This window comes from Cinclus cinclus, chromosome 1 (genome assembly GCF_963662255.1).
Source record: "Cinclus cinclus chromosome 1, bCinCin1.1, whole genome shotgun sequence".
Lineage (NCBI taxonomy): Eukaryota > Metazoa > Chordata > Aves > Passeriformes > Cinclidae > Cinclus > Cinclus cinclus.
The window spans coordinates 68,556,960-68,578,524 of NC_085046.1; the positions used below are offsets into that span (position 1 = coordinate 68,556,960).

At 42.1% G+C, this 21,565-nt stretch overlaps 1 protein-coding gene across 4 annotated transcripts in view; it reads left to right on the forward strand.

Annotated features, from left to right (window-relative positions):
* SLC22A23 (solute carrier family 22 member 23) overlaps window positions 1–21,565 on the forward strand; it is a 105,300-nt gene that overhangs the window by 10,985 nt on the left and 72,750 nt on the right. For 3 of the 4 annotated variants that reach the window (XM_062492395.1, XM_062492483.1, XM_062492552.1), the window contains exons 2-3: window positions 7,300–7,403; window positions 12,654–12,808. In XM_062492395.1, the coding sequence (XP_062348379.1) occupies window positions 7,300–7,403; window positions 12,654–12,808 (259 nt within the window). Of the gene's footprint in view, window positions 1–7,299; window positions 7,404–9,611; window positions 9,692–12,653; window positions 12,809–21,565 lie in introns of those variants that run through there. The other variant, XM_062492622.1, reaches the window with a different exon arrangement.

A 21,565-nucleotide genomic window follows, 5' to 3' on the forward strand; every position in this document is an offset into this window, starting at 1 on the left:
GTGAGCAGGACAGCATCTCCCTGTGGGGCACAGTGGGCACAACCTTACCCTGTAAGCCTCAGCTTAATCTGTGGTAATTAATATAAGAGGCACTCTGCCTCTCCAGTTTCAAGGAGCTTGAGAAAACCTGTGCCTTAAGTTTCCCATTATGATGATAGAGTCAAAGTTTTCACACCAGGAGGAAGAGTTGTTCTGTGTTGGTGTTCACACAGGAATGCATGGCACTGACCCTTTGTGCTTTATTTTTAAGGCTGAAATACCAGACTGAAAAAAATATACACTTGAAAAAATTAATGCAGAAATTACACAGCTAAGACGTGCACATCAGAAAATTGTGGTTTTGAAGGAGATGTATTTCAGCAACTTAAACTGTGTTCAACTTCAGAAACCATTAAGGAAACTTGTGAAGTCCATGGCTATGCAGTCCTGTACTATTTTGTGGGGATGGAAGCTGTTTTCATAGGTTCATATTATGCTGCACAATCTAATTATACCTTTCTTGGAAGACAGCTAAGCACATGTCCCTGGCTTTATGTGCCACCTCCCTCTTTTTCTCACCACTCCTCTCCCTCCCCGTGTCCCCAAAACCTTTGACTCTGTGGTAGTATCAAAAGTAACTTCTTTGCTTTACTTTTCGAATGGTCCATTGCCCAGGTGGTCAGTCATGTCCATAGTCAAAACAATCTGACAATTTCTGTGTAAATGACCTTGTGTTTACTGTGCACAAGTCATTTTTCTGGGCTGCAGATTTTCCTTGCCAGGTGTCTGCTGTGGTCAGAAATGGTTTGCTGGTTTCTGAGAATGAAAAGTACAGCAAATGTTGTTTCCACTGTAAGAAAAACAAATTGGATAAGAAACTGAACCAAAAAAGCCCTGGCATCTGTTGAGTTAGCAAGCTCCAGTATATGAGGATAGGGACCCGAGGTTTGCTAGGAGTGGGAAGAAGGCAGATGTTGAGCTAAAGATCATACCGTGGTACCAGCAACATTTCTCTTGACACCTGAGTAAAAGTTCTTGCAAATCTGGATGATTATAAACCTGCCAAAATACCAGTGTGTACTTGCTCAGTAAAAATTTTGAAGTATTAAGGGTCTAAGCGCTTAGGTACTAGTCAAAGATTTCAGCAAAAACATCCACTTATGATAAAGCTGAACAACGTTAGATGTACTTGGCTTTTAGAGGTCTAGCATCATACAGAGAGGAAGTAGCTTGAAAGTCAGGTGCTGACTGTGTGTTGGGCTGAGGCATTCCACTGTAGGTGTGGTGTAGGTTTACTTGAGTGGCTGTTCAAAGCAAACAAACAACAAAACCTCTTAATAGCTGGTTTGTTGTTTTTCTTGCATGTTGTGTTTTTTAATGACTCTTCTAGTTTCCAGTCCACTTGTGTCTGATTAAAAACATGAGGAAAGTTGTCATTTGGAGAGGTTTGGTTCTGAATGTGGCTGGTAAAAAAAAAAAATAGATAAAACTATGAAATTTTATACCTTCTTCTCATGTCTTCCAGGATTAATTCCATTAGCTTTTTACTCTACTTAATGTTCTTATTTTCAAACAAGATCTTGGTATTTCTACCCAGCTGATTGTACTGATGGTCACAAAAATGCCACGTGTTCTCAAGAACACTTTATTGACACTTAAAATACAGACTGGGAGTACTTTGCCCAGCTATGATCTCAAAGGAGAGGCACCTTTACACTGAACCCCAAAGGTTAAATAGTTTAAATGCTCTCACGTTGCCATGGCTGAGAAGGAGGTACAGAGATGCCTGTGGCACAAACCCCCCCACCTTCAGTTGTTGCAGTTGGGCTGGAGCATCCCTCTGGGATGCTTCTTCTGCAACTTTCCTTGTGTGGTTTTACTGCACACTTATTTTCTGAAAAGTTGAGCATCACGCCACTTTCTGGATCTCATGCTCTTTCTTTAAAATTAAATGCTGCCAGTGTCATTCTTGCTGGGGGCTGAGAAAGGGAGGAGAGGCATTTTGTCCTTCAGTAGTCTAGAGGGACATCTTGGAACAGTGGTGTCCTGTGTCTTTAATTATGAGTGCTACTCAGATTATTCAGTTCTGTGAGGTATATTGTATTAGAACTACTGACTGCTTTGCTTTCCTATTGGTTTTGAGGGTTTTTTTAAGTAGTGCTTGGTCTGCTGACTTGGGGCTTTTCCCCCAGGAATAAGTACCTGGAGACTGTTCTGCCTTTTTAAATGTATATTATATGAAAAACAGAACTGTATTTTTTTATTATTTTCTTCTTTTTTTTTAAGTAACTTTGGTTAAGGTCATTTGGGTTTTTAGGAAAAAAAATTTGATAATATGATGCCTTCATAAATTTAAAGTCTCACTGGATAATGTGTTTGTATAGAAGATGGTTTCTAGTTCTGTGCAGTATAAATTGACAGGGTTTGGTTATAAAAAATGAAACAGGAAGGTGAGGAACAAAGGAAGATGAGACCCAGTATAACTCAGTGATGAAGAATCGATTCTTATTTTCATTTATTGGTCCTAAAATCGTTCCCTAATGAGCAGGCAAGCTGGTGGCTTTTCCCCAGGCAGGGTTTGCTGCTGCTGTGGCATACATGGCATACATCATACGTAGGGGATAGGGCTCCCCAAGTGTGACCTTCACTCAAGAGATTGGGAGGTCATAGGTGGCTTGTGAGGCATCAGGATGGAGAGTGAGAAGGTTGACACAGCAGCCAGGTGCTACCTGGCTGGGGAAGGACCAAGGCTGCAGCTTCATGCCTGGCTTAGGGCCTTCCAAGGCAGCAGCTCTGGTGATCCTCTGGTCTCTTATTGCTAAAACTGCTGCAGAGAGGTGTCACAGCAGAGCTACAATCCACCTGCAGACTGTTTGGGGATGGGGGTGTTTCCTTTCAGAAGCAATCTGGGCATCAAGTATTGGAAGCAGACTGTGAACCCACAGTGTGGGTAGAGGGGGTGTGCCCAGTTCCCTTCTTGTGGGGAACTTCTGTGCCAAGCTCTGGGTTAGTGTTGTACCAGAGAATCTCTCCTGCTTTCTCACTGCCCATTTTTAGGACAGAAAGGTCTGCCTCGCATATCTCACGGTATGGTGGTGAAGGGAGAACCAACCTAATCCTCAACAGGCATCTTACATTTTAGCACTGGCACCACACTGTCGGTGTGCTTAGGTACCACAGACAGTATTATGGCCACTGGAGGGCAAGGGCTTTTGAGACAAGAGCCCTTAATTCAGACAGCTTGTGTTTGTACTTAACATGCAGCAGACTTTACTTTTATAAGTTATAGCAGTGCAAATACTGATTCACTATATGAGCCCTGTTCAGGCTTTCACTCCTTGTAAAGAAGTTAAATGATGGTTACTATTTGGGTGGCTTACCTTCTGCCAGCTGTCTTCCCAGGCATCCCATGTTTTAAATAGTCCTCCATCTCGCCATGAATTATAGTGAGTCACAGCATGGGAGGTGACTCATTGATACCAGTTAAACATTAGGCTCCTGAAGGTGTGACTCCTTCAGCTTTGACCAAAATACGGTGTCACAACATGAAAAAATGCTTCCAATATATTGCACATCTGCATAGGTGGCAAATTCTCTATGTTGCTGTACTGCTATAAAAAAGTTTTGTTCTTTAATGTTCCTTTTCCACCAGCATATTTTAAATATAGTTATTTTTGGCTTGGCATAACAATACAGTTCTTATTGTTTAGCAAGTCACTTTATCTGCTATCTTTCTTGTATTGGGAGGATGGATGGAGGACAGAAAGACATACAAAAGCCAGGCACACACAGAGAAATCCCAGGGAAACTTTAGAAGCATTCTTTCTTCAGGCTTGGCACTGTCAACTCCCAAGTGAAATACCAGGGGATTCAGCCAGAGCAGTTATGGGATTTAATGGTTTCCCTGCTTGTAACAGATTAATCTACCTTTTGCAAGAGATGGTAGAGGATTACTGTCCAGTGTCCAGCCAAAACAATCTCCCAGTGCAGATTGACTTGGAGTGCCACTTGAACTGTTGTCAGCTCTGCCCACCTGACAGTTTTGCTCTGCAGGGCCGTGGGAATTTGTCACTCCTTTCTCCTTGGAGCAAATCCAGAGTGTCATCTTTGCAAGATGAAAGTAATGGTGTTTGGGGCAGGACCTGCCACAGCTCTGGGCACAGCTGTGCCATGTGGGCATGTGTCAGCTCTGTTCTGCTCTGCTGAGCCCTGGTATATGTTAGGGGAGAGACAGAACTGATGTTGTATCAAGGTTCCTGCTTTATTTCTAGCTCTTCAAAGCTGAGGCTTTTCCATGGAGAAGGGAAGGGGGAACACAGGTCTCCGGCAAAATCTCTGTGCTTTCAGCATGACAAAGCTTTGCTGGCTTGCTTTGCTGCTGTGTTAAGATATGTGGGGATGATATACTCGCTATTAAATCTGTATTTTGTCCTATTAATGTCATCTTTACCTGAGGCTGCTTTTGACTCCAGCATCCATTTTTTTTTCTCTCTCCTTATTGTCATCACCCTTTGCAAACTGAATGCCCTGGTTGCACCTACCACTGTTCTGCCAAATTTATTTTGGCTAACTGCTTCATGGTGACCACTCTCTGGTTTATGACAGCTGCCAGAGAAGAAACCAGAATATAATTCAGTTCTTAGTACTGAGCAAGTAATCTGGGGTCATGGCAGATTCTCCAGAATTGTGTGTTGAAGCAACTGTTGATATATTTCACTAGTGGTGTATGTACAAGTTTGGAGGGTTTTGCAGAAGGAGATATTTTGGGAAGGTTGGGGCCTGCCTTGGTGTGTCAAGAGTCTGCCTGTGTGGGCTTGGGGGATCAGCTCTGATTTCTGCTGGCCAGCAGTGAGCGTTTAACAGAGGGCAGGAAAGGGACAGATGCAGGGTTTGCAAGGAAATACATGTTTTTATTTTCAGAGCAGCTGGGGAGTTGGACAATAGCCTCAAAACCAAACAAACAAAGGATGACTTGCAGATAAGTTATCGACAGGAGTGGGTGTGTTTTGGGCACCACTGAAGGACAAGCTGATAGAGTGACTTTTCTCCTGCTTTTAAACTCTTGTTCTCTGTGCCAGTGTGCCAGGGGGGGTTGACATCTGTTGTCCTGGGCTGGAATTTCATAACAGCCCTTCATGAGATTTTGGCTTTTCCAGCCACGAGCCTTTGCCTGAGTGTAATCTGGTACTGCACGTTCCCTGCCTGGGGCTTGCGTGAGGGCTGGCTATCACTGGCTAGCTACAGCAAGCTGTGAAAATGGAAAGGCACCAGGATATCTCCTTTTCCTTTTTGCACTTGGAGGACACTACTGTTCCTCTGACATCAATTGATATAAAAATGAATGATTGAATTTTTAAATCTGCTCTTGTCTAAAAAGAAATCCTTTTAATAAACTCGATTTTTTTTAATCTACGAACAAAAATTATTTCTCAGATTTAAGCAGCATATGCATCTTCTGGATTGCGAAAATGAACCTGGAGCATTTCAGAGGCTGCCTCTGCCTCAGAGGTATCTTCTGACTTTCATTTTGTTTGCAACTTGTCTGGGCAGGTATTTTTGTTTGCTAGCTAGAGATTGGTTCCAGAATTGCTAGTATTAGTAATTGCATTTCCTCTACTTGCTTCTGAAAAGTCAACATTTTTGGAGAGCAATCCACAGTTTCTTGCTGAGTTCTTTGCTGCAAATTATTCATAGCTATTTGGTGGAAAAAACCTTTGTTATACTACTTGTTTATGGTTCTTTAGTGCCTCCAGTCTGTAAGGTGGAAGATGAAACATACGTGTCCCAACTTTTGCAGATCAGTGCAGTGAGTAAGTCTAAATACATTTAGCTTAAACAAAAACCTGACCCTGAGTGCTGGCACATTTATTTCAGCCACAAAATTGCTATATCTCTTGGTGAGATGGTATATTGTTGTGAGGACATCGATGGTGTTGGACCAGAGGTCTGAGTTTTGCCTTGTTTGTGGAAGGGCTGTGCATCATGGAAATGCTTAAAAGTGCAGTGCACTTAATTGAACTCTTTTGAGGGAAGTTTTTTTTTTTGAAGTTACATCTGACTTTTAAAAATAAATCAGGTATTTTTACTTTGTGATTTTGGCTATGAAACTTCAATAGCTAGTGTCAGAAGGGCTGCTACTATTACATTACACGCAAACGACCATTTATTCTGCAAAGTTTCAATTCTGGAGTATCTGACTCTCCAAAGTTAGCTGTACTTATTTGTCATGAGAAGTGTGTGGCTGCCATTATCATCAATATTTGAACACTTCACAAACCACGAACAAACATATCCTCTTACATTTATTCAAGGGTATAATAGTAACCATCCACACTTTACACATAAGAAAGATTACATTACATGTCTGAGGGCAATGAGGATGTTGGACTAAAGCCAGGAATGCAGCCTGGTTCTTCTGATTTCCTCTGCCTCAGAGGAAAATGGCTTGGAGTTTAGGGAAGCCTTACTAGAAACCTTGCTGTTCCTATCTTTCCCCTGGGAATGAGGCAGTGCCCTAGTGGCAGGTTGCCTGAAATGGTCCATTTCCCCTTTCTTTGGACAGAAAGGTTAATTTCAGTGCTAGCATAGATTTATTGTGGAGGTTCAAATCCTGTCCTGTCTCTGAGCTGTAGAAAGTCACTGGGGGGGCTGCTGTCCCAAGAAGTTGTATGGCTGCACTGGGACTTCCAGCTGCTCTGGAAATGGCTCCATGCCAAGACTTGTCCTGACAAGCTGTGCCTTTATTCAGTCATCATCTTCTTTCTACCACCTAGGGAAATCAAGATGCTTTTCTGAAAGCGAAAGAAACTCTCACACTGTGAGAGCTTGGACCAAATGGCCATTGGGGTCTGTGGCAAAGGAGCTACTTTCCCCCATGTTTCCAAGCAGCCCTGAGGAGATTAATTGGGGAACTTGCTCTTAAATTGTCAGGTTGCTGCTGATGGGGTTTCACAGGGCTCTGGTAATAGATGTCAGGGGCTGGGACGGTGAGCTGCTCCACCAGCAGCAGTGGTACTGCTGGCGCCTGATGGAGATTTCCCCTTAGACTAACCTCCTGGAGGTCTGGAGAAGGTGACCCTTAAGTGCTGGATATTGTCATTTTACAATTAAGGATCTGATAAAACTCACTGAGGTGAATGAGTCTTTGCTTTGCTTCTTGGGGTCTGGGGTTTCACTTGAGGGGGAAAGCTTTCCTCTGCCATTTACTTTCACATGTGCTAGGATTGACATTTGGAAGAAGCTCTACACTGTCTTAGTATGTTTAAACACATCTGAGATATTAATCTATTTCAATTTATCTGTCTCTTTTATTTCTTTCAGTGGGATCTTGTTTGTGATTCTGCCTGGAAAGTCCACATTGCTAAGTTCTCCCTGCTTGTAGGATTAATCTTTGGTCACTTGATAACAGGATGTATAGCTGACTGGTAAGTGAAAAATCATTTAATGCAATGTAACTATTAATAAATAACAGTATTAAATATTGTTTTGATTGCCTTCTACTTTATGTTCATTAGGAACCTTTACATAATGATTTTTAAGGTTCTGAAAGAACCATGATGGACAAACAGTGTAAGGTGTGTTAATTGGACCTGAGTAATTTATATCAAGTTAAGTAGCACAATTTGATACTTGGCTTACTTGTTTCCCACTGACACAATTTATTGCAGCTGTAAAGCTAGTATTGAACTAAGTATTTTCTAATTATACAAATGAAGCCTTATTTTGGGGCTGGTTTTTGTTTGCTTAACCAAGCGGGAGGACCAAAAGAAATGGGAAGTGGCATTGATTTCACTGAATACATGACTAATGTAATGTCAACCCTGCGCTTACACAGTGCCTTCTGGTGAGTCGAAGGCTGTTTTTTGCAAACCTTTCAATTGTTCTTTTTTTAAAGCTTTTGTTAGGAAACATTGTGATGTAGTGTCAAGGATTTGCTGACCTATGTGCTATTAGGATTGGAGTATTAAACTTAAAAAGAGTAGATCACAATTCCTTGAATTGAGGCAGTTAAAACATTGTTGGATACCCCAATGATGCTGAGGGTTCAACTTTAATTTAAAAAGATGGCCTTGTAGTACAGAAGGGGGGGGGGAAATATTACATGGATGACTCAAGTGATTTCTGTGAAAACTTGAAGCATCTGAAACAATAGCTCTATAATGCTGCCCCTGTCACTTTAGTGCCTTCCAGCACAGTTGCCAGCACTGGCACTTTTAATAGCCCCAAGTTAACTCTTTGCCATTCATTAAAACAGGAAAAGAAGAAGAGTTGCCTATTAGGGAAATCTTATAAAATGTCAGCAACTCTCCAGTCTATTGGGAGAGAAAAGGACCCCTGCAGCTCTGTAGTAATTTGGATCAAACATTCCTAGCAAAATCACATCTTAATTCCTGAATAGTCACTGAAATTTTTTTTGGGCAAGAGACGAATCATGACTTTTCAGTGAAGCAGGGGACATGCATGAAATACAGTTGAATTTGATTAAAATACCACAGTAAAATGGGGCTCTAAGAATCCATAGAAAATATAGAGGGGAAATGTATGAGGGATCTTGCTTGGCTTTCCTAAAATGGAATCAGTGTGAAGAAAGCAGACTTATTACCAAGTTAGGAAAGTGCTGCTATAATTGACAAATAAGCCACAAATAAGTGAACAACTTGTTGCCTAAGGCACTGGCTTTGAGAGAGAACTGCAGTAAGCAGATTTAATAGCTCTCTGCCACTAAAAGGAGCATCCTGAGCTTCCATCCATTTCTGTCCCCAGTGTGTACTTTGCGCTGCCACATGAGTTTCTTGGACTCCCCCTGCAAGCTGCTTAGCTGAGCTAATGCAGCATGAAATTACCCTGATTTTCAAATATCTAGAAATGTCTAGTGAATTTAGGAGAACTGGTTTCTAGCTGTGGTACAAAGGAGAAAAAGGGTAATTTGTTGGCTGGAGGGAACAGTGACCCTTTTGTGGATGACTAGAATGGACATGGACTGCTGCCACTGAAGTTGGTCCTCATACTCCTGTTTGGTCCACATTGCCAGCTGATGCACCTGACACAGCAGGACTCCTGTGCTCAATTGTTTCTTTTTTTTTTTTTACCATTTAGCAGTAGCATTCGGGGCTGGTAAAAGAAGACATAAATGGAAATTACTTTGCTATTTAATCACAGCTTGCATTTCGGCTAAGCTGTGGGGTTGTGTAGAGAGATGGATACAAAGGGGTTGTATGGATTGTATCTGGTAGAAAGAGAAAATGAAGGAAACATGTCAGTCCTAAGCAAGAGCCAGGGAGATAAAACAGAGTAATGCATAAAAAGTGTTATAAAAATTAAAAATCTGTTTTCATTTCTCTTATATACACCACTCTCCAGTTCAGATAATTAGAAGATGCTTTGGGGTTTTTGTGCCATTAGGGGCTTTGCTTTTCCTCTTTGAAAGAATCTTTTAAAGCTGAATGAGGTAAGGCATAGAGTGTATTAAGGCAATTTGCTAAGTAAACTGAGTGCTCCATCTTCAAAACACAGTAGGTGTGCACACTGGGACAGGTCTGTGTGGAAAATCTACAGGACGAAGGTCTGCAAACATGCTTGGCTGTGGGAAGACCAGCTGTGTCCAATGCCTGAATAAGTTCCTTGTTCCACAGGCAGAGAATGCTGTTGGCAATCCTACCTGCTCTGGACAGAGCCTGTTGAGGTTTGTGTGGAAGGTTTCCTCCTGGATCAGGTGGGCATGGTGTTCATGTAGCACCAAGACAGTAGATCTGTACCTGTCATTGCCCTGTAGTGACCCTGCTTTGCACCTGCACTGATGCTTTTTGGAGCCTTTGAGTCAGTTCCAGTCCCAAAAGCAAGAAAGATCCTGAAGAGAAGGGCATGGGAAGAGCAATTTGATCAGCTGCAAGAGTAAAGCTTGGTTATCTCAGGGTGGCAAGGTAGTAGGAGTATGGGAAGAGTAGGTTCTGTCCTCAGCCCATTCACTGTCCCCCTGTGGTGCAACTCTGACATTAGGAATATCTTTTCGATGTATTTGTTTATCATACTGTGTGGGGGCTGCAGATTCTTCAAAAGCCTGGGGTTGCTTGTATCCCTGGTTATTTACCTGTGCAGGCAGCATTTAGCATTTGATCTAGATAATAGGATGCAGTGTAGGCTGAAACTTCTGTGATACAGTAATCTCTCTCTGAAACAGTTTGGATGGCAGCAGATAGCATCCTGGGGCTGTTTTGCCAGGGAAATTGTGTATGGTTTAATTTCTCACAAGTGTTTCCATGTACTATTAGACAGATAATGCTGTCTGCATATAAACGGTACTTTTTAATGCTCTAAGACACAATCCTGTCAAAACACTGCTGGATCACCAAATACATGGCTGATAGCTGCCCTGGAGCTTTGTTTTCTGAGAAGTGTGCTGCATGCCTTGGTGAAGAAGATGACTAGTTTTGTGTTTGCGAGGAAATGCCTCTTACCAGATGGTTTATCTGGTCTCGGTTAGTTTTTACAGGCTCAGGAGGCTCTTGAATTTTCTGATTTTTTTCATTAGCAGCAACCATTCATTTGTGTAAGTTGTATAGTGGTAGAAGAAATACTGTGTCCTAATGATGGATAACCTTGAGTACAGAGGGTGGGAGGAGGGGAGGAAGGAAACTGAAGTATGCTAAGCATGAGGTCTTTTTCAATCAACATTAGGGAATGGCAGGTCAGACTTGTGATGAGAATTAAGTTCCTAATTCTGAGTGTTTGCATAATGCCTTTCATCTGCAAAACACTTCCACAAATATTAATTGGTATGAATTACAGCTTGGCATAACAAAAATGGGGCTGCAACAGTCTGTGCAGATAGCTGATAACACAATGTTCATAGGCTTTTTTTTCTGTTTACAAGGTTTCACATGAGGTATTTCCCCTCCCTGTCTAAGTGCTGTATTCCATAAATACAAAATCGGAAGCACAGGCAGCAGTCACTGTTCCTATGTCCAGTGTGTGCCCAGTGTGTTGTGCATTGCAGAGTCAGTAATATTTTGTTCCCACCCTCAGCCCCACTGCAGCTCATCTTCCAGTGGCCTGTGCTTTTGTACACTGATGGAGAGCACCTGCTTTGACCTTGCTTTCTTCAGCTTGTATGTTGGTTCTCTTTTGAAAGCTTTGAATGGCTAAGGCAAACAAGTTCAGTCTTTGAGAGGCCTCCCAGGTGATACTATAGCTGAAAATAATAATAAGTCTCTTTTCATGCAAGGAGCCATGACAACACTTTCTTACGTGTGACTTTGAAAAAGCCTGAATGATGACTGGTGCACTCTTTCAGTTTCCAAAAATGTAAAAACTTATAACGATATCTCCTTTCCAGCCCTTCACTCCCTATTTTAAGTTCTGCAAAATGCAAAGTTTTAATTGTGAATGCATATGTATAATGTATTTTATAACTGCTGCTGACAATCTGCTGAAATAATTGAATAGAAATGCTACAGCATGTGAAACCGGACTAAGTTGTGAGATTTAAATGCTCTTTATTGTGCTGACATTCAACCTGATGGCTGGCTTACAGCTGACAGTCTGCTTTGAATGGGTCTGTGAAAGCTGCCTACGAAAAGCAAGTTCATGTATTCTTTGCGAAAATGGCATATGGAGCTGACTAAAAGGGATCCTCAGTTCCACTGGAAAACTTGTGGGAGTTGACACGTTGAAAAATTTTGGAAATCTCCACATAATGATCCAATTCTTGCTTAAAAATAACCATGTGCTCTGGTGCTTCATATCATTCTCCTTGCACAGAAAGAGGGGAGAGAAAGGGGAATTATGAAGACTAAACATATGAATAAGAGATGTTAAAAATCTTATGTTCCTTGGACTTGAAAGAGCCAAACTCTGCAGTGGCTGACCCCACTGGTATAACTCTTCCTCCTTGTTAGCTCTGTACCAATACGTGCAGTTGCAGGTTGCAACTGCAAAATAGGGCTGCAAGTCCTCTGCCCCTGTTACCTGTAACGATTTTTGAAGTGGTTTATTCCTCACCCTACCCTCCAGTCAGGCTGGTTTTGTGGATCTCTCCAACTGCTATGGGGATGCAAGGTGGAGGGCCTTGGAGCTCACAATTTTCCTGTCAGTGTTATTATCAACTCTCTAAGGCTCAGCAAAGTGACCTGAGCCCTGTTTTGTGCTCAGTCCATTTTTATTAGGCTCAACAAATGAGACCAAGAAAAGTAGTTTGCTGAGCTGGCTGCTCTTGTAGATGAGACTGAAAAGCACATGTCTCTTGGAAAGAGGAGACCTCTGCAGCTAAAAATACATTATGCCATGTAGTATATAATGCCATGTATCCTCCTGTGCTACTACAGAAAGCTCTGAGAAGTTGATTTTCAACTCCTAGGGACTTATTTATGGCCTTACAGTAGTTCTTAGATGCTTCCTTGTTTACCTTTGTTGTTTTGAAAATGCTGGTTGAAACAAGCCCCAATACAATGTGCTGTCTCTGCTTAATCCCTTCTGAGATGGACTTGTCAATGCTAAGCTGGCAGAGAAATCTGGGATTTAGTAAGAAAAAAAAGAGAGAAGAATAGAACAAACATTAAAAATGGATGGCAATATTTGGAAGGGATTGCCTGACTTGTTCCCCTTTGCCAGTTTTAATGATCCAGCGTTATGTCCATCCTGGCTTTTAACACTGTTTCTCCATGCTTTCTTACTTTTAGGGTTGGTCGACGGCCTGTACTGCTCTTTTCTGTCATATTCATTTTGATATTTGGACTGACTGTGGCACTCTCAGTGAATGTGACTATGTTCAGCACACTCAGGTTTTTCGAGGGATTTTGCCTGGCTGGAATAGTCCTCTCCCTGTACGCACTGCGTGAGTATCCCTTCATCACCATACAAATGTGCTTTTATCGAGTATGTGGTTTGCTGTTCTCTGCCTTCCTGCTTTTGTTCAAACAGATCAAACCAGGATCATATTGATTGCAAAAGCTTTAGCCTGAATTTTGGTAAGGAGGATTTTGAAGCTGTGTCTTTAGGTTACTACAAAGTAGCCTGTGAAGCTGTCTAAGAATTAATTTCAAAAGGTGGCTTGGGTTTGTCTTTTGTTTTTTTTCTATACCTAGAAGTTACCTCTTCATAGTCATAACATGTAATGGGAATAGATTTCACCCTCCAATATTGAGCTCAGTGGGAGATTTACCACTTTGGCTGCCTCTAGCAGTTTGGCATTTTTTCAGAACTTCCTCTATTAATTGCAGAAATATCCTGTGTCCCCTACCTTAGGATTGTGAAGTTACAGCAAAAATATACTAGAAGATCCTGAAGTCCTTTTATCAACTCTTTTTATTTTTTGCTTGGGTAATTTTGGGTTTTTGGCTGGGTATTGTTGTTATCTGTTTCATGGGGGGGGGGGGGTGTGGAAATCTCAGAGAATCTTGAGGGAAAGCTTGTAAGAAATACCTACATGCTCCCATATGGGGTGGCTACTAAACTTGGAGCCAGAGCACTTTAAAACCCCCTCTGGAGTCCTTGCCTTTGGAGGGTATACCCACGATGCTACTAGCCTAATCTGTGTCCCTTGGATATGTTCCAGAGAGCATCTTCTGCTTCCTTGGCTGTTTGTAATTAACAGATAGCACCACACCAACCTAAGAAAACACAAAATTTCCTCCTCTTTATTATGGCTCTGGAAAAGTATTATCTAATTATATCCCTGAAGTTGCTGTACAGATCTTTATAAAATTTTATTTACTTCCTATTGCAGATGGTATCTAACCCATCAAGATTTAGCACAGTATCCTTACTTTGCACAGAATATTTTGTAGTATGGAATTCAACAGTTTTTGTTTTATTTCTGGTCTGTGCCAAGGGAAAAGAAGCCTAACTGCAACAGACAAGAGTTTGCTCTGTATTGCACTTTGTTGTTATACCTGATATGGTACCCAAGATCCAAAAGTTTTAAATTCTCATGTATTTATCTTTGCTCATGTAATCTCTAGTGAGAATCTTTCATGAAAATCTTGAAGACATTGCACTTTTATTGGGAAAATAATTTAGCTTATGTGGTTCCCGTGAGAGGGGGCTTCAGTGATAACCAATGTGATGTCCTGCTGGATAACAGGCCTGTCAGGATTGTTAACAGCCCAGTTGCAGCATATTAGTTTTTCTTACTTGATGAGGGGTTTTTTAACTATTATGAGATTGCAATTGATTATTTTCATGGGGAAATACCAAGTAAATAGAAGTTTGGTTATGGATGTTTTTAGGATTGGTGTGAAAGAGCGTATATGTTGCTTTAGACCAGACAGTAACTTGTCAGCTCAGGCTTTCATTCAGAAAATGGCATATCCTGGTTGCTTCCTGCACTACTTGGTGCAGAGCAATGATTTGAATCTGGTATTTTATCCCTACTCCCTTTAAAATTCAGGTGTTTGCTATAACCACTGCTGTCTGGATAGACAATGCCTAAACAGAGCTAGTAGGTGTTAGGAGAGAACTGTGTGAAATTAGCTGCAGGCTGAACATCAGCACACTTATGTGGAGGTGAGAAAATGTGAAAGATGCAGCACCTGCGCCTCTGATAAATCTTCTGACCTTCTGTCTTGAGAGATGGGGGGGAGTGGGTTTTTACTATATTAAATAATTTAAACAAAGATGATGTCATCTTGGTGTAGCATACTTGGAGAGAATTAATCCCTGAAGTCTCAAGAGAATGCAAGTTGTAGGGTTTTCTGTTTTGGGGAGGGTTTTGATTTTAGTCCTCATAATGTATAAGGCTTCCTTTCAGTCTTTATGTACCATCTTTTCTGCTGGAATTGGGAAAGTGTGTGGAGTGTTCTTATGATTCATTACCTCTCTTCCCTTTCCCTTAATGGCCTTGATTTCTTCCCTTGGAGATTTGTTGCCCCTGAACTCCCAGCTGGCTGCCCTGAACAGAACAATGGAAAGTGGAAAGTTTGACCTGTTAGTGGCAGCCATTAGCCAAAATTTCCAAAGCTACTGTGCAGAAGAAAACTGCATAGGCTTGCATAGCCTGCAAAGGTAATTAGTCTGCCTCTGGGATCCTTTTACACTGTCTTGAGCTTGCTAGTTGTGCTTGGATTTATGACCTGCCTGAGGGAAACTGTAAATAAAAGTTCAGGATGCTTTGGGAGCGAGAAGAGCACCAAAGTGCTGTCTTTAAAACACAGAGCTGCCAAGATTGAGCTGCCTTCATCCAAACCACACTCTTCTTCGTAGTGTAGTGCTGTTTTTGGAACTGTCTGCCCTAAGGTGCAGAGTGTGCCAGGGATGAGCCCTGCCTTCTGTGGAGGGACAGCAGGGAGCTGCCTGTGCTCCTCTGCAGGCTTTCCTCAGTGCTGTGGTGAGCTTGCTTCTTATGGCCTCCAAGCACAGCCTCTTGCCTGGAGCTGCTCAGGGCTTATCTGAAGGAACCCCCTTGGGATGTTGATTTGTTAAACTGAAAATTCTTCCTGCAGCTGCCGTAGTTTTTGTTGGAAGAGGTGTTTCAGGTGAAATTCTTTAGTGAGGCTGCAGAAAGAGACAGGTTTTGTGCAGGTGATGGTACTTGCTGTGAGGGAGAGAAGCAGAGGAGCAATGAGCTCTTTCAGGGGAGGACTTTCCCTTCCTGGCTGCTGTGGGTCCTTGCATCATCCAGGAGAATGAAAGGCAGCGAATCCTACTCCACTGATCAAACACATGCAGTTTTGAAAGGCTTTTCTTTCATGCTGATGTGGAAGAGGAGGAGCTTTTACTGTCTTCCAGAAGTGTTTTCCTACCTGGAAAGAGGTTTTCCTACCAATCTTCAGTGGGTTCCTGTGCTTCTCAGCAGTTAGCACACAGCTTGTACAGTCAAGGACCAACAAGAATCCTCAAGAAGCTCTTCCCAGGAGGTACAGTGGCTCCCTCCTGATATGCCATATTCAGCAGCAATGTGATGCACAGAGCTGGAGCTGCCCATTGTTATATGCTGGATGGGTCCCCTATTATCCCTGCTTAGCAGATTTCTGCTGCAATGTTGGAAGAGTGTGCTCAGACAGTGGCGAAATCTCCTGTGGAGAGAAATGGTGAAAGGATGCAAAAGAGCGCTCTGGCCATGGTGGTCGGAAGGGCACGTACGACCTGCCCAGCAGCTAAAGGTAGAAGAGAGTGTAGGCTAGGGACTGAAGGAAGGCAGGGGGGAAAGCTGCTTTTTTTTCTATTTCTCAGGGTGCCTTCTGTTTGGTATTTGTTGCTGTGTGCGTGTCCAGAGAGGAAGGAATGGGCATTGTGCCCTTGTTAGCTCAGCACGGATGGATGTACAGCGCCACAGCTTGCTGCCCAGCCAAAGACAGGAGGTTTGACTTTACCCATTGGGGTGGAAAGCCCTAAAATGGCCCTGAAAAGAATTGTCCTTTGGACAAGCTTGAGAGCAAGAGGAAGAGGTGTGGGAGCCCTTAGCAGGGTCATGGGTGCCTGAGTAATGCCTCTGCTGGTATCTGTGGATTTGCAGCAGCAGGCAAGGCATGCCAGACTTACTGCAGATAGCTCTGCTTGCTGTTGCAACTCACGTGGGACCAAGTACACTCAGGAAACGTGGAAGTCATGAGAGAGAGCAAATCTGATTACTTGGAGGGTGGGGGAGCATGTTGCATCTGGGTCACTTTTGTATCACTGGGTCATTGCCTTGGCCCTGATCACAGAGCAGCTTTTTCCTGGGTGCTTGTGGAGAAGGGCAGATGCTGTGGCTGACTCAGCACAGTCACTTCCTTAGGGCTCCTTGCCACCAGCTGACACCAGAGCTCTCATGGCTGAGGGCAGGAGTTCCCCCTTCACCCCCTCTCCTCTCACATGCTGCTGCCCAAGTCAGGCTGGTGCCAGCATCTGGCTGAGCCCTCTGCCAGGCAGGGCACCCACCTTCCCTCTGGAGGCCATCAAGTGTGCCATTGTCAGTGGGGTGTGCCCTCTGATCTTGTCCCCTGTTTGGTTTGGGACATCTACTGAGCACAGTGTCTCTAGTGCTGCCTGAGCCTGGGAGATACGGGGGAGTGGGGGCTCATACTGGGCAGGGCCATTAAATGAATGAAGGGAAAAAAGCCTTCCCTTCCAGCTGTTCTTGTCCTGTGCTGTATCTGTTTCCCTGTCAGGATCCCTGCTTTTGTCACTTTCTGGAGCCAAAGCTAGGACTTTGGTATTAACTAAATTATTTAAGGGGAAGGAGAGGAAGAAGGGAAGAGATATATATTTTTTTTTCTGACAAATGCTCCTGGCAGGTTTAAAGAGCTCCCCATTAAAGTGCTGTATGCTGTTGCTAATGACTGTACCTGAGCTCAGGCAACACAACCCATAGTAAGGATTTGCACACAACTGCAGGCTGTTCAGCAGTTTCATGGGTGACTGAGCTACAGATTATGCTGCAAAATTAGAAAGTCTAGACTTGAATGAACTGGTAAATAAGCTCTGGAAATAGGTTTGCTGGAAAAAAGATGACATCTCAGCTTGGAGCAAGGCAGCAGGGGTGTCCCTCGGATGCACAGTAGCAGAAGGAGTGGGCATGTTCCTCCTCTTACACTGTTGGGAGAAAAAAAGGTAGAAATATTGTTGAAAATCATAGGCTGTGTTTCAAAAGCCTGTGGAAGCTTGGAAAAAGCTTTCAGACCAGTTAGGATGTCCAGCTGTGATGTATCTTTCTCATTTATAGCTAGGTCAGTGTAACCTGTTAATCCTGTAAATTACACAGGCAGAGATCTGAGAGGCTAAATGTGGCTTCTTAAGATTTTTCTTTTTTTTTTAAATATGTGTCCTGGAAAGCTAGAGTAGAGTGCTAGAAAGTTTGCTGCTGACTGAAGGAGGAACAAGTACCAAAATGGAGCACCTCTGAGTGTTGAGCTGTAATGATGTCAGATTTGTAAAACAATTTTTCTTCCAGTCAGGTATTAATAGAAAGGGTGAGATTTCTCCTTTTTTCTTTTCCTTCTTTGTTTTTCAAAAGTGTATAGGCTCTGAAATCCTGAAGATTCCAAGGTTATAATAGATTTCATTCTCCATTTTCCTCTTGTGACTTCAGTAGCAAGCATGGCCTTGGCAAGGCAGGTGAAGCACTGGAAACAGCAGGCTCTGAAACTATTTTGTGTAATCCGAACTGGCTCAATAAATAACCCTGCAAAGCATTCCCGAATTGAAGGAAGTGGAAAACATCTGATACTTTTCCAGTGCACTGACATGTGAGTTAGCTCTGCAGTAACGTGCAGTTCTCTCCCCTGACAGGTCTGTGATAAGATCAAGGTTGTTAAGCCACCTACCTTCTGTTTATGTAACCAGCCTTCCTTTGTCTGAGTCACTTGATGCAGATCTGGTAGGAGTGATCACAGAGGGATCCACTGAACAAAAAAAAAATCTTAACTGGCTCACCTCAAAGTGACCATTAATTGTTAAATGATACAGAACTGCTTTGCTTATAGAGCCACCACAGGCTGTTCTCTCACTGAGCCAGGGTATGATTTTCTGGAAACAGCACTGCTACAATTTTCAATAGCTTTGTAGGAGAACTGTTGAAAAAAAAATAATATGCAGTAGGAGCTCTCCAGCTGCTCAAAAAAAGTGCTGTGCTTGCCTTTTATCAAGTGCCTGGGGGTTCAATTTATGCAAGAGTGGAAAAGGTTATTGGAATTGCAGTGTTCTCCTTGTAAGTATAAATCTTCCTTGTTCTACGTTGCTTCCCTCACTACAGTCAAATCACAACTCATATAATAAGTCTGCTTGCCTATTTTTCCTCAGTACTTCTGCTGAATTTACTTTACTTTTCTGATGGTCAGAGTGGATATAGGCCCTTCAAGGGACATAGTGTCTGCCATTAGAGCATGGACCCTCATCTTTATTTTAACCCCTACACAGTATTCTGAAGCAGAGGTGCCCTTGAAGCATTGCAAACACATTGTCCTGAATCCTGGAAAAACTGTACCATTGAAGGCAGCACATTTGAAATTAATTTATACTAAGTCTTCTAGCATGCCAAAGTAGAGTAAATATATTCTCTTTCTAAAGCTCCTTGGAAGGTTAGAAGATGTTTGCTTGATGCAGATATTGCAGCAGAATATAATTTTAATCAATTTTTCCATTTCAATTGCTGAAAATGTTGTGTGCTGTCAATGTGAAAAAAAGCCTAAGGAACTAATTTTATTTGAGGTACTTTTTGTATGACTGGTCAATTGTGAATGCAATTAAGATGGAACACTGCAGTTGTTACACTTGTGATGATGACAGTCAGATGAGATTAGAGTACACTTGCAATTTCCCCAGCTCAGAACACAGCTTGCATTTTTACCATTTAAAGGATCTGTCTTTTAATTGTTCCAGACCAGCTTCAACACCCTGGGTATGCTCAGTCTGCAAAATCTTACCTTCTGTCACACAAATACCTGTAAGTGCTCAGAACTGTAATTACACTTTTAGGGATTTTTTTTTTAATTGGTGGTTTTTTATTCCGAGCAATGTCAAATAGATTCGTAAGTCTCTCACACAGCCAAAAGCTGTGCAGCCACTGAAAGGCAGTGAGAAGGGCTTTCTCTTCCTCTTTCAAATTCCTTTGCATCGTCTCAGCTGCTTATACAACTAATGACTTTAGTCTATAAGGGAGTGTTTAAAATGGATAGTTAAATCCAAAAAAGTTGCCTTTTACTTGCAACTCTTTACCTCAGCTGAAGTGGTGTTATAGCCTCAGTGTAAGACTAAATTGTGAAGTGTCTGTTCCCTCTGCTGGTTTGTTAGGGTTTTCTCCCTCTTGCTGTAAGACAGCTGCTAAATGGCTTTTTCTTGCTACATAGAGCCAAGGTAGTGTTCTGTGCTGTGTAGGGTGGCTGGTAGTAAAAGCTTCCCATAACACATGTGCATGCATCTGTGCAGGCATGTCCAAGTGACTTTGGTTTTTTAAATCTTTTTAATTTTTCCTAGCAGCAAGATATTTTTTTTTTTACAGAGAGTATCAGAGAGAAGTTGTACATGTAAAGCCCATTGTGCTGAAACTGTCAGCTTACTGAGTTTTAGCTGCCCTGTTCCTCATCTTCATCTTGGCACTTGGCAGTACTTGAAAACAGGATGGGCTAGTGTTGGAAATGAGATGAGCAGTGACATTCTCAGGAGCTGCACTTAAGACAGGCAGCATTCAGGGTTGGAATTGTTTTTACCCCACATGCTTCTTCCAGTGAGGACACAGACACATTTTTTTGTGTGTGTGCGTGTGCCAACTTTCTGCTGCAGAAGGAAGGATGCATAGGTTCATAAATCACCTTGGAATGAATAGTGTTTTACTTCCCTTTCCTGCTTATCCCTACAGGTTAGCTTGTCAGGAAAACAAGCCAAGTTATAGTAACAGGATGTGCATAGAGGAAAAGCTGTGTGTATGTAGAAGGTGCATTTAAAAGTTATCTGTAGTGACTTTGAATGTTCAAGTCCAGCAACAAATGTCAGTGCACGAATTCACATAAATATTTATGTGCCTTTCAAGAGGAACCATAATTAAACAAGGCTAGCCAAATTCCCATCCCCAGTCACGCAGACATGACTCCTATTTTCTCACTTACAAATAATATAACCCTGTGGGATTTTTACTAGTTCAAGTTAATTAAATTTCACTCAAAGGATGAAATTTGCAGGCAGTGTTCATTGCAGTAATTCTGAAAGTGTGTATTATTTAGTCAGATACAATAAAAGGTTCACTTTTAATTCTTCATTTTATTTGTTGACAGTGTACAGAATTTAATCATACACACCATATCAGTGCTCATATTTCTTGTTTTTTTCCTTTCTTTTAAAGAAAACTCCCTGATGTAGCGTTGTGAATGAATTTGTTCGTAAGTTATATACTGCAATTACTGATTAACCTAAAAGTATGAGTTATATTTTTGTCTTTTGAGAACATCTGGTCCCTTCTTAAATGACTTGTACAGACACTTATGTAGTTTTTAGAGATAAAGTTTATGTAGTTTTTAGAGACCTAAGTGCTTGCTAATATCTTGGAAACTTTTTTGTTCACGTTCTTTGAATTCTGGTTATAGTATGAATTGTGAGAGAAGAAATCAGTTTACTAAAGTCTAATGAATGATGTGCAAATCTTTGCACTACTCCAGTTTTGGATATGTAAGCTGTATGTCTGCTTTAGTAACCTATACATTCACTCTGGAATCTTTCAAATTTTCTTGCAAAAATTCTTGAATTTAGACTAAAAAAGCCAGATAGTAACCTAGAGAAAAAGGGTATTTGAAGAAGGTTCAGGGGCTTGGAAATACAGCTGTGCCTTGATGAAGTACATGTGCTGAACTGTGGAAGAAAGCATGGTCCAGTACTTGCATCACAAGTTCTGGATCCATGTTCTTGCACCTCTCTGGGTAATGTCCCCAGCTCCTGGATGTTCCAGCATTTCTCTCTAACTGGCTTGTGCTTGGAGGAATTTTTGGCAGGCTAAAAATTCTTGTGGCCTCTCCTTCCAGCTTTCTGCCCTAGTCCCATGGCAGAGACCACCCTCTTGTACAGCGATGCCTCAGCCCTCTCCCTTGCAGTCAGGCATTTAAGTGCCAATACATCTCCATCAGTGACTTAGCTCACATAATCAATGCACTAGTTTAAGGACATACATTTCATTCTGCTCTTGTTTATT